At 49.7% G+C, this 12,790-nt stretch overlaps 1 protein-coding gene across 1 annotated transcript in view; it reads right to left on the reverse strand.

The window, feature by feature from the left end:
• Nucleotides 1–2,648: 2,648 nt before the first annotated feature.
• Nucleotides 2,649–12,790, reverse strand: part of LOC134080040 (calcium/calmodulin-dependent protein kinase kinase 1-like) — a 57,509-nt gene continuing 47,367 nt past the window's right edge. The window contains exons 13-16 of the mRNA XM_062536250.1: nt 10,415–10,502; nt 7,862–7,990; nt 7,261–7,364; nt 2,649–2,755 (exon numbers count right to left, since the gene is read on the reverse strand). Coding sequence (XP_062392234.1) covers nt 2,680–2,755; nt 7,261–7,364; nt 7,862–7,990; nt 10,415–10,502 — 397 coding nt within the window. The 3' untranslated portion in view covers nt 2,649–2,679. The remainder of the gene's footprint in view (nt 2,756–7,260; nt 7,365–7,861; nt 7,991–10,414; nt 10,503–12,790) is intronic.

Below are 12,790 nucleotides of genomic sequence, written 5' to 3' on the forward strand. Positions count from 1 at the left end.
CCGCGCGCGCACCAGACAATGACACATTCTCTTCTCGCCAGGCGACAGCGCTCCTGAAAGCTGCCGCGCCGCTGATTACAGTATTCACTCGCCCAGGGGAAGATCATATTTCTGAACACGCTGGAGTGGGGAGCTGTGCTCAGTCACTCCTCTCTCTCTCTCTCTCTCTCTCTCTCTCTATCTTCCTCCCTCTCCTTCTCACCCTCTCTCTCTCTCTCTCTCTCTCTCTCTCCCTCTCCCTCTCCCTCCCTCTCCTTCTCACCCTCTCTCTCTCTGTAAGTGTGTGCAATGCATCCTGTATTTGTATGGATTTGTATATGGTTGATAATTGACTACAAGGGTGTAAAGAACACATAGGAAGAGAGAGGGAGGGAGGGGGGAGAGAAGAGAAGAGGAGAGAGAGAGAAAGATGAGGATGAAAGGCGTTCTAAATTACATACCAACCCACTCAGTCAATACCATGCTCCTTACAAAAACACTTGCAGGTCACACACACACACACACACACACACCTCTCCGAGGAAAGACAAACATTTGAATGGCTTCACAGTGCTTTCCGCCTCGTTTCTCAATTTCTTCTCTCACTTTAAAACGACTGCCACTTTCCCACACCTTCCCCCTTCGCCAAAATGTGTCCTCTCTCTCCGACAGGTCCCTGTAGCATGCTCGTAATTACTGCTAATCGTAATTACTCGTAATCAGCCTCCGTTATGAGACTCCATACTGAGCGAGCAGACCGTGCCAGTGCATTCGCCTACCGCTCGAATTCCTGTAGGAGACGACTGGGCAACATACTGATGGCACATTTCACCATCTGACGCCGAGATCTTGTAACCACACTTGTGGAATATAGGAATGCACACAGAGAGGCACAGCAACGTTTTGATGACCTGGGAACAGCTTTGATTTGATTAGTGCATTGTGGGGTTACAATCAAAACTGTGTGTATGTGTGTGTGTGTGTGTGGGGGGGGGGGGGGGGGGGGGGGCGTGTTGCTAGACACTGCTGGTCAAGCAAAGGGCAGACAAACAAACACAGACAGTAAACAGTAGACACGGGCATCATCATTTACATACAGTATTTACATATAACGAAACAGTGTGCTAGAACTCCAGGAGAGGCTACATGGTATTGACCTCTCCATAGTTACTGTAGCTTTCATTCTTCTGACTCCACATAAGTCCTTATGTCCGCTGAGCTCCTCTTTTGCCATTTCTACAAAAAAAGCTTCATGGAAAAACAAAAGTAAACCATGCACACACACACACACACACACACACACACACACACACACACACACACACACACACACACACACACACACACACACACACACACACACACACACACACACACACACACACACACACACACACACACACACACACACACACACACACACACACTTTCTGCCTTCAATTTTGATAGGCAGCGTTCGAGTGGCTGGCTAGTGTCTGTGGCAGAGGAGAGCGAGAGCACATGCCGGCACAGATAAGCTGACACACAACACACACACACACACAGAGGGAGAGAGAGAGGGAGAGAGAGAGAGAACAGGGGACAGACACGCAGGACCTTCCCAAGGCACCGTCCAGGCCTCGCAGTTCCCCCGGAGTCCACTCTCTCCTCCTGCGCATGCCAGCTGACCATGGGACACTGACCGGGGTCTGCATGCCTGTCCACTGATTCGGTCCATCTCTCTCTCTCTCTCTCTCTCTCTCTCTCTCTTTCTCCCTCTCTCTCTCTCTCTCTTTGTGGTGAAGAGTTCAGCCATTATGGATATGTGTAGAAGGGAAGATCCAGATCCAGATCCGGTGGCCACTAGGAGGCCTGGCTCAGCAGGGAATGGGCTCGCCGTGAGCAGGCTGGCTGAAGCGACCGCTCTGAAGTGTGGAAAACCAGCTCTCCGCGAGCGCGTCCTCTCAGTGGAAATGCATGTGTGTATGAATGAATGAAAATGAATGGGACTGGGATAGCTTATAAGGTTTCCTGGTCCATGTACAGTTTATGTATACACAATAAGTATGTATGTTTGTATTCAGGTATGTATGTACTGTATGTATGGGCAGTTTCTTTTGTTTGTTTGTGTGTAGGTGTGGGTGCGTGGTATACTTCTTCAAAAGGGTGGCTGTAGCTCTTAAAGTGTTCAGGCAGGCATAAAATGTCCACACCACATTCCTTCCCGCTTCCAATGTACTCTCTCAACAAAGAACGAGCCCTAAAATTGTAAGTGCATGGGTTGAAATTCCACTGAATTGAGCGATAGCTTAGCGACAAACTGCCATTAGCCATTAGCCAAGGATAGAAGTGAACTTGAACATGCCCTAGCTGCTTATAATCAGGATGGTAGTAACACTTAGACACCGCTACCTAAGATGTGAAGTACAACACTTTGGCTGGAGAGGAGATATATGCTTTAGACTGTAGAGCACTGTTAGCTGCAGCAGGGTTTCAGCTGGGAAGCAAGTCCTTGGTGGCACAGGTGTCAGAAGGTCAAACCGGGCTTGAAGGTCGAGCTTATGCGAGAGTAAAGACTGGAGGAGTGGGTGGGTGAGTGGGTGAGGGGAATAGCTAAAGGACTGGGTTGGCTCTTTTTTTTGGGGGGGGGGGGGGGGGGCGACACACGGGACACGGGCCATAGGAGCAGGCGGGGTCACAGGGTCATGGGGGGGGGGGCTCTCAGGAGGAGGGGGGTTCATCTTCATGCAGGTCCTCCAGCTCCACATCACGGCCCGCCTCACCACTACTCCCTTTTCTGAAGGTGAGAGAATAGAGAGAGAGAGAGGGAGAGAGGGGGGAGGAGGGGGAGAGAGAGAGAGAGGAACAAGCAGGGAGAAACCAGACAGGGAGATAGAGGGAGATAGAGAAAGAGAGAGAACGAGACAGAAACAAAAACAAACATGAATCACCTCAATCCTTTACAATCCTTTAACTCCACACAGAGTCAGACGCTGCGTCAGTGGTCAGCTCCAGACCTGCAGCCAACGGAAAATAACAGAGGGCGATCAAACACTGGCACACACCGGAGGAAGGGAGCGAGGGAGGGAGAGAGAGAGGGAGGGAGGGAGAGAGGGGAGATGTTGGAGGAGAAGGGAAGGGGGACGGCGCTGACCGGTGATCACATATCCATCACCTGCTGGCCTGGCGCAGATGATTAATAATGAAGGGAGCGGCCAATGGCGTTACAGTGACTCCTGCCAACCCGGAGCACAAGCATGGCAACAGATGACACAGTGCCATCCATCCATCCATCCATCCATCCATCCATCCCTCCGTCCGTTCGTTCACCCATCCATCCGTTCATCCATCCATCCATCCATCTCGACTGACTTGATGAGACTGATGAGGCCACAGAGCCGCACCAGGGCCTGGGGAAGCGATGGGGGGGTGAGGGGTCAGGTAGACCGGCACGGCCAGCACAACAACAGCACAGTACACACACACACACAGAGCAGGGGCCAACACATCACATCACGACTGACCACGGGCCAGCAGCGGGCCAGCAGCAGGCCGGAGCCACAACCACAGGGGATGGATGGCTCGCCAACAAGGAAAAGGCTGCGGAAGACCGAGGGGTGACACCTCCCTGCCTTTGGGCTAACACAAACCAATGGGGGAGGGGAAGGGGGGGGGGGGGGTTCACACCGGCGCAGGGGTACCATATGGAAGAGGGGAGGGGGGGGGGGCATGGGTTTGGATGTGTTTGGACAGATACCGCATCGGAGACTCACAAATATTCACACACACACACTCACACACACACACACACACACACACACACAAGCACACACACACGACACCAAGTTACCTTAAGGAGGGGTGGAGTTTTTTTAGAGAGGGGCGAAACGGCCACGAGTCCCTGTAGTGAAGGAGGACAAAAATAAGAGGGAGAGAGAGAAAGAGAGAGAGAGTGAGAGTGAGAAACGGAGAGATGGAGAGGAGGGAGACGATGAGAGAGTGAGTGAGTGAGAGAGGGAGATCCATCCTGACAGGTAGCGCAGGGTGATGAATGACAAGAGAGACAGAGCGAGAGAGAGAGAGAATTGATGAGAGAGAAACGGATGGCAAGAGAGACAGACATAAATTATGTGTGAGAGACGGAGCAGCGGTGAAGACAGTTTCAACCACGAGGGGAAAAAAAAGAGAGAGAATCCTCTCCTCTCTTCTTCTTGCATTTCATTTCAGCAGCTCTTCACATCCCTCCATCAGAGAGTCGACTCAGACCCGACCCAACCCAACCCTCCTCCTCCGGAGACCGCAAACCTTGTTGTTTTCTTTCCCTGTTTCCCCACCAAGGAACAACACATCAGTCCCCCAAAGCACATAAAGTCTCAATTGCTAAATCCAACTGGATATGTGCGTGAGGGGAGACTGCCACTCCCAGCAAAGGTGACTTTGAGTGAGTCAGGCGGCTGGGAAGATGCTCACAGTTTCGCTCGAAACACACGCGCACGCACACACACACACCCACCCACACACACAGACCAACACCCACACCCACCCACCCACACGCACTCCTAAGATCCCCCCTCGAAGCACAGCAAACATGACTGACATTTGGGAAGCATCACCGAGTGCTTCCCACACCGCCCATATTTGTCAAACATCAACAGCATCTGACACGTCCCTTCGACAGACCTGACAGTTCATTATCAAGTCACACAGTCTTGTCTATTTGTTTTGCATTTAAGGGATTCCCACTGCCTGGGATAAACGAAAATCAATAACCGGTAAGGTTAACTGAGGTCGACTTGAAAAAAGGACAAAATCCACGTGACTCGGGCTAAAGGCACGTACTTGCATGTTGGTATTAAACTGCATGAAGCTGCACTGAGATCTTTATCCTACAGGCACAATAGACAGAGGGAAGCCAGAGCACTGCTGGATGACTCATGGTGTTCACATTCACGCTGCATAAAGATGTGAAGATACCCTCAACACCAGCGCTTGGCCTCCAATAGGAACTCTATGTATGTGTGTGTGCAGCAGCAGGCAGTGGCCGGGTCCAGTAGGGGGCGGTGTGGTGCCTTTGCAAATCTGGGGAGTTTCCAAGGACTCCCGTGGAAGAGCACTGCTGTCCTAGAGCCACACCCACCTGCTTCACTCACTGTAAACAAACACAACTGCAGTCCGTACGCTTCGGAGACGTCCAGCGAAGGGCAGTGTGCATAGCTGTGGGGCCCTTCTCTGTGACCCGTACCACAAACAATACTTTTCTCGGCCAAATCAGCTGACAAGTCAGCCGCTCTTCTCGGTGCAATGGTGTGATCATAACATCTCTGTCATCTAAAGATCACAACCAGGCTTCTGTTAAATGGGAACTCAAATACAGGCTATTTAAACACCAGTGATGGTGCCTAAACAAAGCAAACTGATTCTCCGGAATGGCACACTGTTGTCCCGGATATCCTGCCCAAGTCCGCCAGGCAGAAGATGCCCCAGACTGACCACGCAGACTCTTGTGTCTGTTTGCGCCGTGTACATGTTTGCAGTCAACAACGGCTTTCAGAAGGCCTTGAGCGTGACTGCACAAACAGGCATGTTTAGCACACAGGCTAAAACACCCCGATCGCCATCACGTCTGGTATCAAGTCCGGTAGCTGCCTTGCTTTCCCCGTCCACCATCTTTCCCTGCAGAGCCTCTCCTCAGATGCTGCAGGCTAAAGATAGCGACGGGATCCTGAGAGAATGCTGGCCTTTGTCAGTCATAACAGTGTTATCGTAAAACGGCAACTTTAGTCAACTGAATTAAGGTGATAGAGATAGATCTGCGTCTCTGATAGGTGGTGCGGCGTGGTGCGGCGGCCATCTCCATTGGTGCTCAGTGCGGTGGGAGGACGGGGGGGGGGGGGGGCGGAGCGGCACACGGATGTCACGGCTCCCTCAGAGGATGCCTTTGTGCTGGGGGAGAGACAGACGGGCTCCCTTGAAAACGCTCCAGTTGTGGAGGAACAACAACAAAAAAAAAACTGAAACACAGAGGCAATGACAAATACCTTTGGCAAGGCAAGAAAAAGACTGGGTGAGAAGGAGACAGAGAGAGAGAGAGAGAGAGAGAGAGAGAGAGAGAGAGAGAGAGAGAGGGAGAGAAAGAGAGAGAGGTCTGTCTGCAATTGTTACACATCAATAGGAACTGCAAAAAATTGTATGTGAAGAGCAAGACAGAGAAAGAGAGAAAAAGAGAGAGAGAGAGAAAGAGAGCAAGGGAAAAGAAAGAGCACCAAAAAATCTGAGAGAAGAAAGAGCACCAAAGGAGGAAGAAAAGCCGTTTTATGCAAAAACGCCCGCAGTGTAAGCTCCACTGACACATGTGGACACACACACACACACACACATTCGTATGGACGTATGTACAGTCTTAGTGTGTGTGTGTGTGTGTGTGTGTGTCTATGTGTGTGTGTGTGTGTGTCGGGGGAATGCATTTACACACCAAACAAGGCAAGCAGCCTCGTTAAGGTGAGCTCTGGGAGGATGGGATTTGAGAAATGTGGCTGGTGAAGTCTGGACAGGTCCGCAGAGTCTAGAACATTCCGCCTCCGAAAGTCTCCTCTCGCCTTAAAAGGCTTTTGCTCTCGATTATTGATGAGCCAGGGGTCAAGGAGAGAGAGTCTTGGGGGTGCTGACTGACCCCAGTCTCCTCCAGCGCAGAACGTCCAGAACCTTCTCGTCTCGGCACGGAAATGGAAATGGTGCAAAGCGGCGCGACAAGAAAATAAATGACTCGTCTCGCACAACGTCTCTCTGCTTCTCCGTGGAAAAAAATAAATGTCAGGGAGTCAAGGTGCCATGGAAACGCAAATCAGCGGCACGGCTGTACACGACTCGTAGCTGGTCCAGCTGTGAGAGCTGTGGTCAGGAGGGAGCATTAGATGATGGACAGAGCTCGCGCTGGACTGGAGTGGACTGGACTGGGGGAATGAGAAGCTGTCTTACACGGAGCCAATGGAAACAGACTAAGAATACAATAGACTACAGGTAGGGGATGGCTGGAATTCCAAAGGTGTGTGTGTGTTTGTGTGTATGTGTGTGTGTGCGTTTGTCTATGTGAGTGTTCATGTATGTGTGTGTGTGTGTGGCAGTGATGCTGTGCGAATACGGGTCTTCTTCAGATCACCCCACCTTGGACACCTTGTCTGTGTGTGTTTGTATGTGTGTATCTTTGTTTCAACGTATGTATATATACTGTATATATGTGTGTGTGTGTGTATGATTCCCAGGGGCTTGGGGTTGAGCAGTAATGAGATGGGTCAGCACACTCACATTAATAGGCTTCCCGGGGCGGACATGGACCTCTCCTCCCTCCTGCTCGGGCACTCAAACGGGTTCCCAAACGACCGCTTCCTCAGCATGGACTTGACCAGGATCTGACGCAGAGGCACCCGGGCACAGGGCAGACGACAAACACACACACACACACACACACACACACACACACACACACACACACACACACACACAGGGAAGTCATTACAGCAGGAGAGCATGACGCAATCAGGATGAAACCACTCAAAGTCAAAGACATCTTTGTGTCACTGTAACACACACATGCATGTATTGTGTGAACACACACACACACACACACACCTACACACGAACAGACATACACACGAACAGACACACACACACACACATACAGACAGACACACACACACACACACACACACACACAGACACACACACACACACACACACACACACACACACACACACACACACACACACACACACACATACAGACAGACAGGCAGGCAGGTAGACACACACACACACACACACACACACACACGTTCGCACACGTTAACACACATACACACACACACACACACACACACACACACACACACTAGAGTGCACTACTCACCACAGTAGACAGGCTGGGCACACACTTGACAGAGTTCTGCACCTCCTCCTCTGTCACCTCCACAGCAGAGCAGTGCTCCTCCTCTAGGGGTAGCGGGTCTGCTCCCTTCTGCGTCACCCACGCGTCCAGCTAGCAAGCAAACACACACACACACACACACACACACACACAATTAATTGAATTATGACTCTGAAGAAGACACAGTAGTGTCGAAACGTCAGTTTGTTTGCACCAATAAAAGACTGCAAGTGAGATCAGTGTGCTCCAGTCTCCTTCCTACTTGATTCTCCTGAAAGTCCTACTGAGAAGCACCTGAAACAGCAGACGATTTTGGATTGATGCGCAGAGTTCTTCATTTTAACACACACACACAGGTGTGCAGGAGCAACTCAAATCATACGGGTTAAATGATATATCCAGTGACATGCTCATTAATAAGATTTACGGTTCAAATGACTTGACAATGTCGTTCCCCTGTAATACTGAGCATTTGGAACACCCTGATTATGTTTTATGTCTTCGTGATATGAAATGGATATGCAGTGAGAGCCCACAATGTAAGATCCAATAACAGCGCCTGCCTCAACACACACACACACACACACACACACAATCAAGTGAGTTCCTCCTACACCCCAACCCACAACACATAGCTCTGCAGCCCGACACATGAAATGAGAGAACACTCTCTGCATCTGCATCAGGCTCCGTGGCAACAACAGACATTTACAGAAACTGGCAGCAATGGCCCAGCAGTCCAGCCACGCTTCCACAAGCCTTCAGATACGGATAAAGACGCAAGGGTTGCTCGAGCCTCCACCAACACACCATGGGCTACATAAACATCTGGCTGCAGAGGAGCTCTTAGCAGAAACGCAAAACTGTACATCAGCACAACTCAGCCAAGGCTGTATTGTATGCATAGCCTCCTCGGCAACATTTCATAACTAGAAAAGCACTCAGAGAGCGCAGACCTCCGCCTGTATTGTTCTTCCTAGGTTGTCATACATTTGAACCTAAACTATTCAGATCGCCACCACGTGGCCATACTATGCCATTACACCACTAAGCGAAAAACATAAACGGCTCCGGAATCAGGACGGTGTTACGGATCACTCCCAAAATTTAATCGTTTCTTCCATCCATCCATCCATTACTTTTTGAGTTATCTTGCTAACAGACAGACAGACAGACAGACAGACAGACAGACAGAGAGACAGACAGACAGACAGACAGACAGACAGACAGACAGACAGACAGACAAACAGACAAACAAACAAACCCAGATGACAACATAACCTCCTTGGCAGAGGTAACCAGATATAAATCAGAGGCAAATCAGCCATGGACGGGTCCTGAATGCAGCACAAGAGTGTGCAAGTGGCCACACACTAAAAGAGCACCAGGGCAGCAGCAGCATGGCCAGTGAGAGGAGATTATCCAAGTCTAAATCGAGAGGCTAGATTAAATATTCCAAATATATATATATAAAAACACAAAGTTGACCCGAATGAAGTGGGTTTCCACTAAGCTTATCGCGTGACTGCAGATGTGTTTTTAATGCGTCTTAGACGGCCACCTGCCAGCTGTGAAGCAGCCGAGAGATGAGGGGGGATGAGAGGAGAGAGAGAGTTAGGGAGAGAGAGAGAGAGAGAAATGAAGGGAGGAAGACAGAGGGAGAGAGAAAGAAAAGAAAAGAGGAAGAGAGGGAAAGAGAGGAGTTAGCAAGAGGAGTTAGGGAGAGAGACCAAGAGAGAGGAAAGAAAGTGAGGAGAAGAGAGAGGGAGAAGACGGAGGGGGAGAGAGAGAGAGAGAGAGAGTGATTAGAGAAAGAGGAGAGGGGATGATTGACAATCCTGGTCCAGCGCTTTAATCACCTCTGGGCGAAGGGAGCTTCCCACCCGAGTGGAACATTTCCAGGTAACCACGCACACACGCACACACACACGCATGCAGGCGAGAGAGGCAGCCCCGCTCTGACGCCAGACGCCTCTGCACCTCACCTCACCGCACCGCACCGCGCACCCTCACTAATTAGCCACGACCTGCAGATGGAAGTTTCCAGAGCGGAATTCAAATCCCCGGTTGCCGCCACGGACGAGAGGAAGGATTAGAGCCGACTCCACGTGTCCGGGCGCCGGGGCTGGCGTCAGTGGTGCCGGTGGTGTGGAGTATACCGGTTCCAACCGGTCCCCACCGGTCCCCAACGGGCCTGAGTCACGGGAGATCGACAACCGACAGTTCCCACAGTCAGCCCACTCACTGGGTTAAGGGCTATTCACGCGGTGACAGATAAGTGGGGGGAGACCCAAGGGACATCTTACCCCTGTAATGAGGGTTGCCCTCAAGCTGTGAGTGTTGTGCTTGTCTTGCTGCTGCGCTTGTGTTGCTGTTGCGCTGTGCTTTTGTTGTGTTTGTGTTGTGTTTGTGTTGCGTTGGGTTTTACCAGTATTGTGTTGCGTTTGTTGTTGTTGTGTTGTTGTGTTGAGTTATTCTATGTTTGTGTTGCATTAGTATTGTTTGCATGTGCTGTGGTGCTGTGGCGATACTTACTTTGATCTCTGGTATTGTGATCCTGGTGTCTGGATTCTTGTCCAACATTTTTAGGATGAGGTTTTTCAGCTCTTCACTAATGATCGGCCTGTTACACACACAGACACAGACACAGACACAGACACAGACACAGACACAGACACAGACACACACACACACACAGACACACACACAGACACACACACACACACACACACACACACATACACACACACACACACACACACACACACAGACACACACACAGACACACACACGGTTAAATGAGTTCAGAGAGAGTCAATAGTACCAACTCCCTCTGAACTCAGACAAGTCAATACCACCATAGCTACTGTAAGTAGTGGAGCACATCCACCAGTGGCAGCTGAATGGTGCTTTGAAGCGATATGAAAGGATCTTGTGCTCAGTCATCCAAGTTGAACTGGGCTTTCACATTTCAAGAGTAACATCTGTGACGAACATGTACTGTACACAAACAATTCATTTCAAATGAAGCACCAATGTACTCATCTGTATTTAAACAATGATAAACAATTTCTCACACTTGCTATTTTAAGCATATTTTTCCATATATGGCTTTGACATTATTAGCTGTGTGACCAAAATGAATGTGGAATTTAGTTACTTAACACCAAGTCCTAACTACATGTGATGTGAGAGTGAACAATAGCGACAAAATCAGTTTAATTACGTTGTTTTGAATAGAAATGTCCTCAATGCATGTGGTCTGAAGCAGTGCTGTGCAGCACAAATCTTTGAGCAAAACTATTGTCAGATGCCCCCTTTCAAATCTCTTTCTGTCGCTCATGTTGCTCTGCTATGTTGAATGAGAAATACGACGCAATAGAAGGGCATATTCAACGGAAATTCAATGTGGACAGGGAGCATTCAACGCCAAACAACAGTCGCTCGCTTGGAAGCTGTTAGGAGTTCCCGTGAGACCGCTCAGGATACAAAGCAACAAATAGATAGTCTGTCTTGCCTCAGTTTGTTTAAAAAGTCAAACAGTAAGACAAGATGTTTTTGAAGAGGTAAACACCTCACCAGCTATCAAAATAAGTTATACTCCAAATGTAGTGGGTGTAGCTGGTAGATTTTTTGATCTGCTAGCACTCAGTGAAAGTGTGTGTGTGTATACAGTATGTGTGTGTGTGTGTGTGTGTGTGTGTGTGTGTGGACAGTGTAAGGCTTTTTTGATTTTATGTGCCAAGAAGGCCACATAGCGCCGAGCGTAAACAAAGGGGGCCGCACAGGGACATGTCAGCACTGTCCAGTGACAGCCTGTCCAAACACACTCTTCAGCGGGAGTCTCCGTGCTCACCGTCTCCAAAACACGATCCCCTTCACCACAGAACAAGCCACAAGGATGTCCACGCACCCACACACACACACACACAAACATGCATAATGTACATACACACAGGTACATACACATACCGGGACATAAGTGCACCCACAACCATCCAACACACACGTGTAGACACAAACATACTCATACAGTTGTGTACACACACGCACACACAGACACACACACACACACATACACACACAGACAAACATACATAACGTATATACACACAGGTACGTACACACACATACCGGTACATACTGTATATTGCATAGATAAGTGCACCCACAACCATCCAACACACACTTGTACACGCAAACATACTCATACAGTTGTGCACACACACACACACACACACACCTCCCACTCTACAAGCACACAGACTCTCATTGGCAGCAGCAGTTGGCAGATGATCAGCATCTCCCTCCACATCCATAGACGTTTCCCAGGGTCCACACACGCACGCGCACACACACACACACACACACACACACACACACACACACACACACACACACACACACACACACACACACACACACACACACACACACACACACACACACACACACACACACACACACACACACACACACACACACACACACACACACACACACACACACACACACACAAGGTCTCCACTTCCTAGTGGTGATCTAGGACCCGCATTCACACAGCATCACTGCCACAAGTTCCCCAATCCTGTTTTTAGCTTTTTACTGTATTTTCCCACAGAGAGGGACGCTAATGAGTGAAAAGAGCAGAGAGGCAGGTGGGAATCCTCGGAATGCCCGCCCTGAGCTCACCGGCCGTCAAATCATTTGCATTTAGCTTAGGGGGGCAGCGGTGGTGCTGCTGCTGCAGAATAGGATGAGATAAGCATAAGTGCAAAGGAGGCCCTGGGCAGAAAATGGGATTTCTTCATTTCTTGCCGAGCGTGTTCCTCTGATTTAACTCCCGAGGCTTAAACGGGGGATAGATCCAACCTTTTCAAAGTTCAAAGAGACGGAGAGAGAGAGAGAGAG

Source organism: Sardina pilchardus, chromosome 5 (genome assembly GCF_963854185.1).
Source record: "Sardina pilchardus chromosome 5, fSarPil1.1, whole genome shotgun sequence".
Classification (NCBI taxonomy): Eukaryota; Metazoa; Chordata; class Actinopteri; order Clupeiformes; family Clupeidae; genus Sardina; species Sardina pilchardus.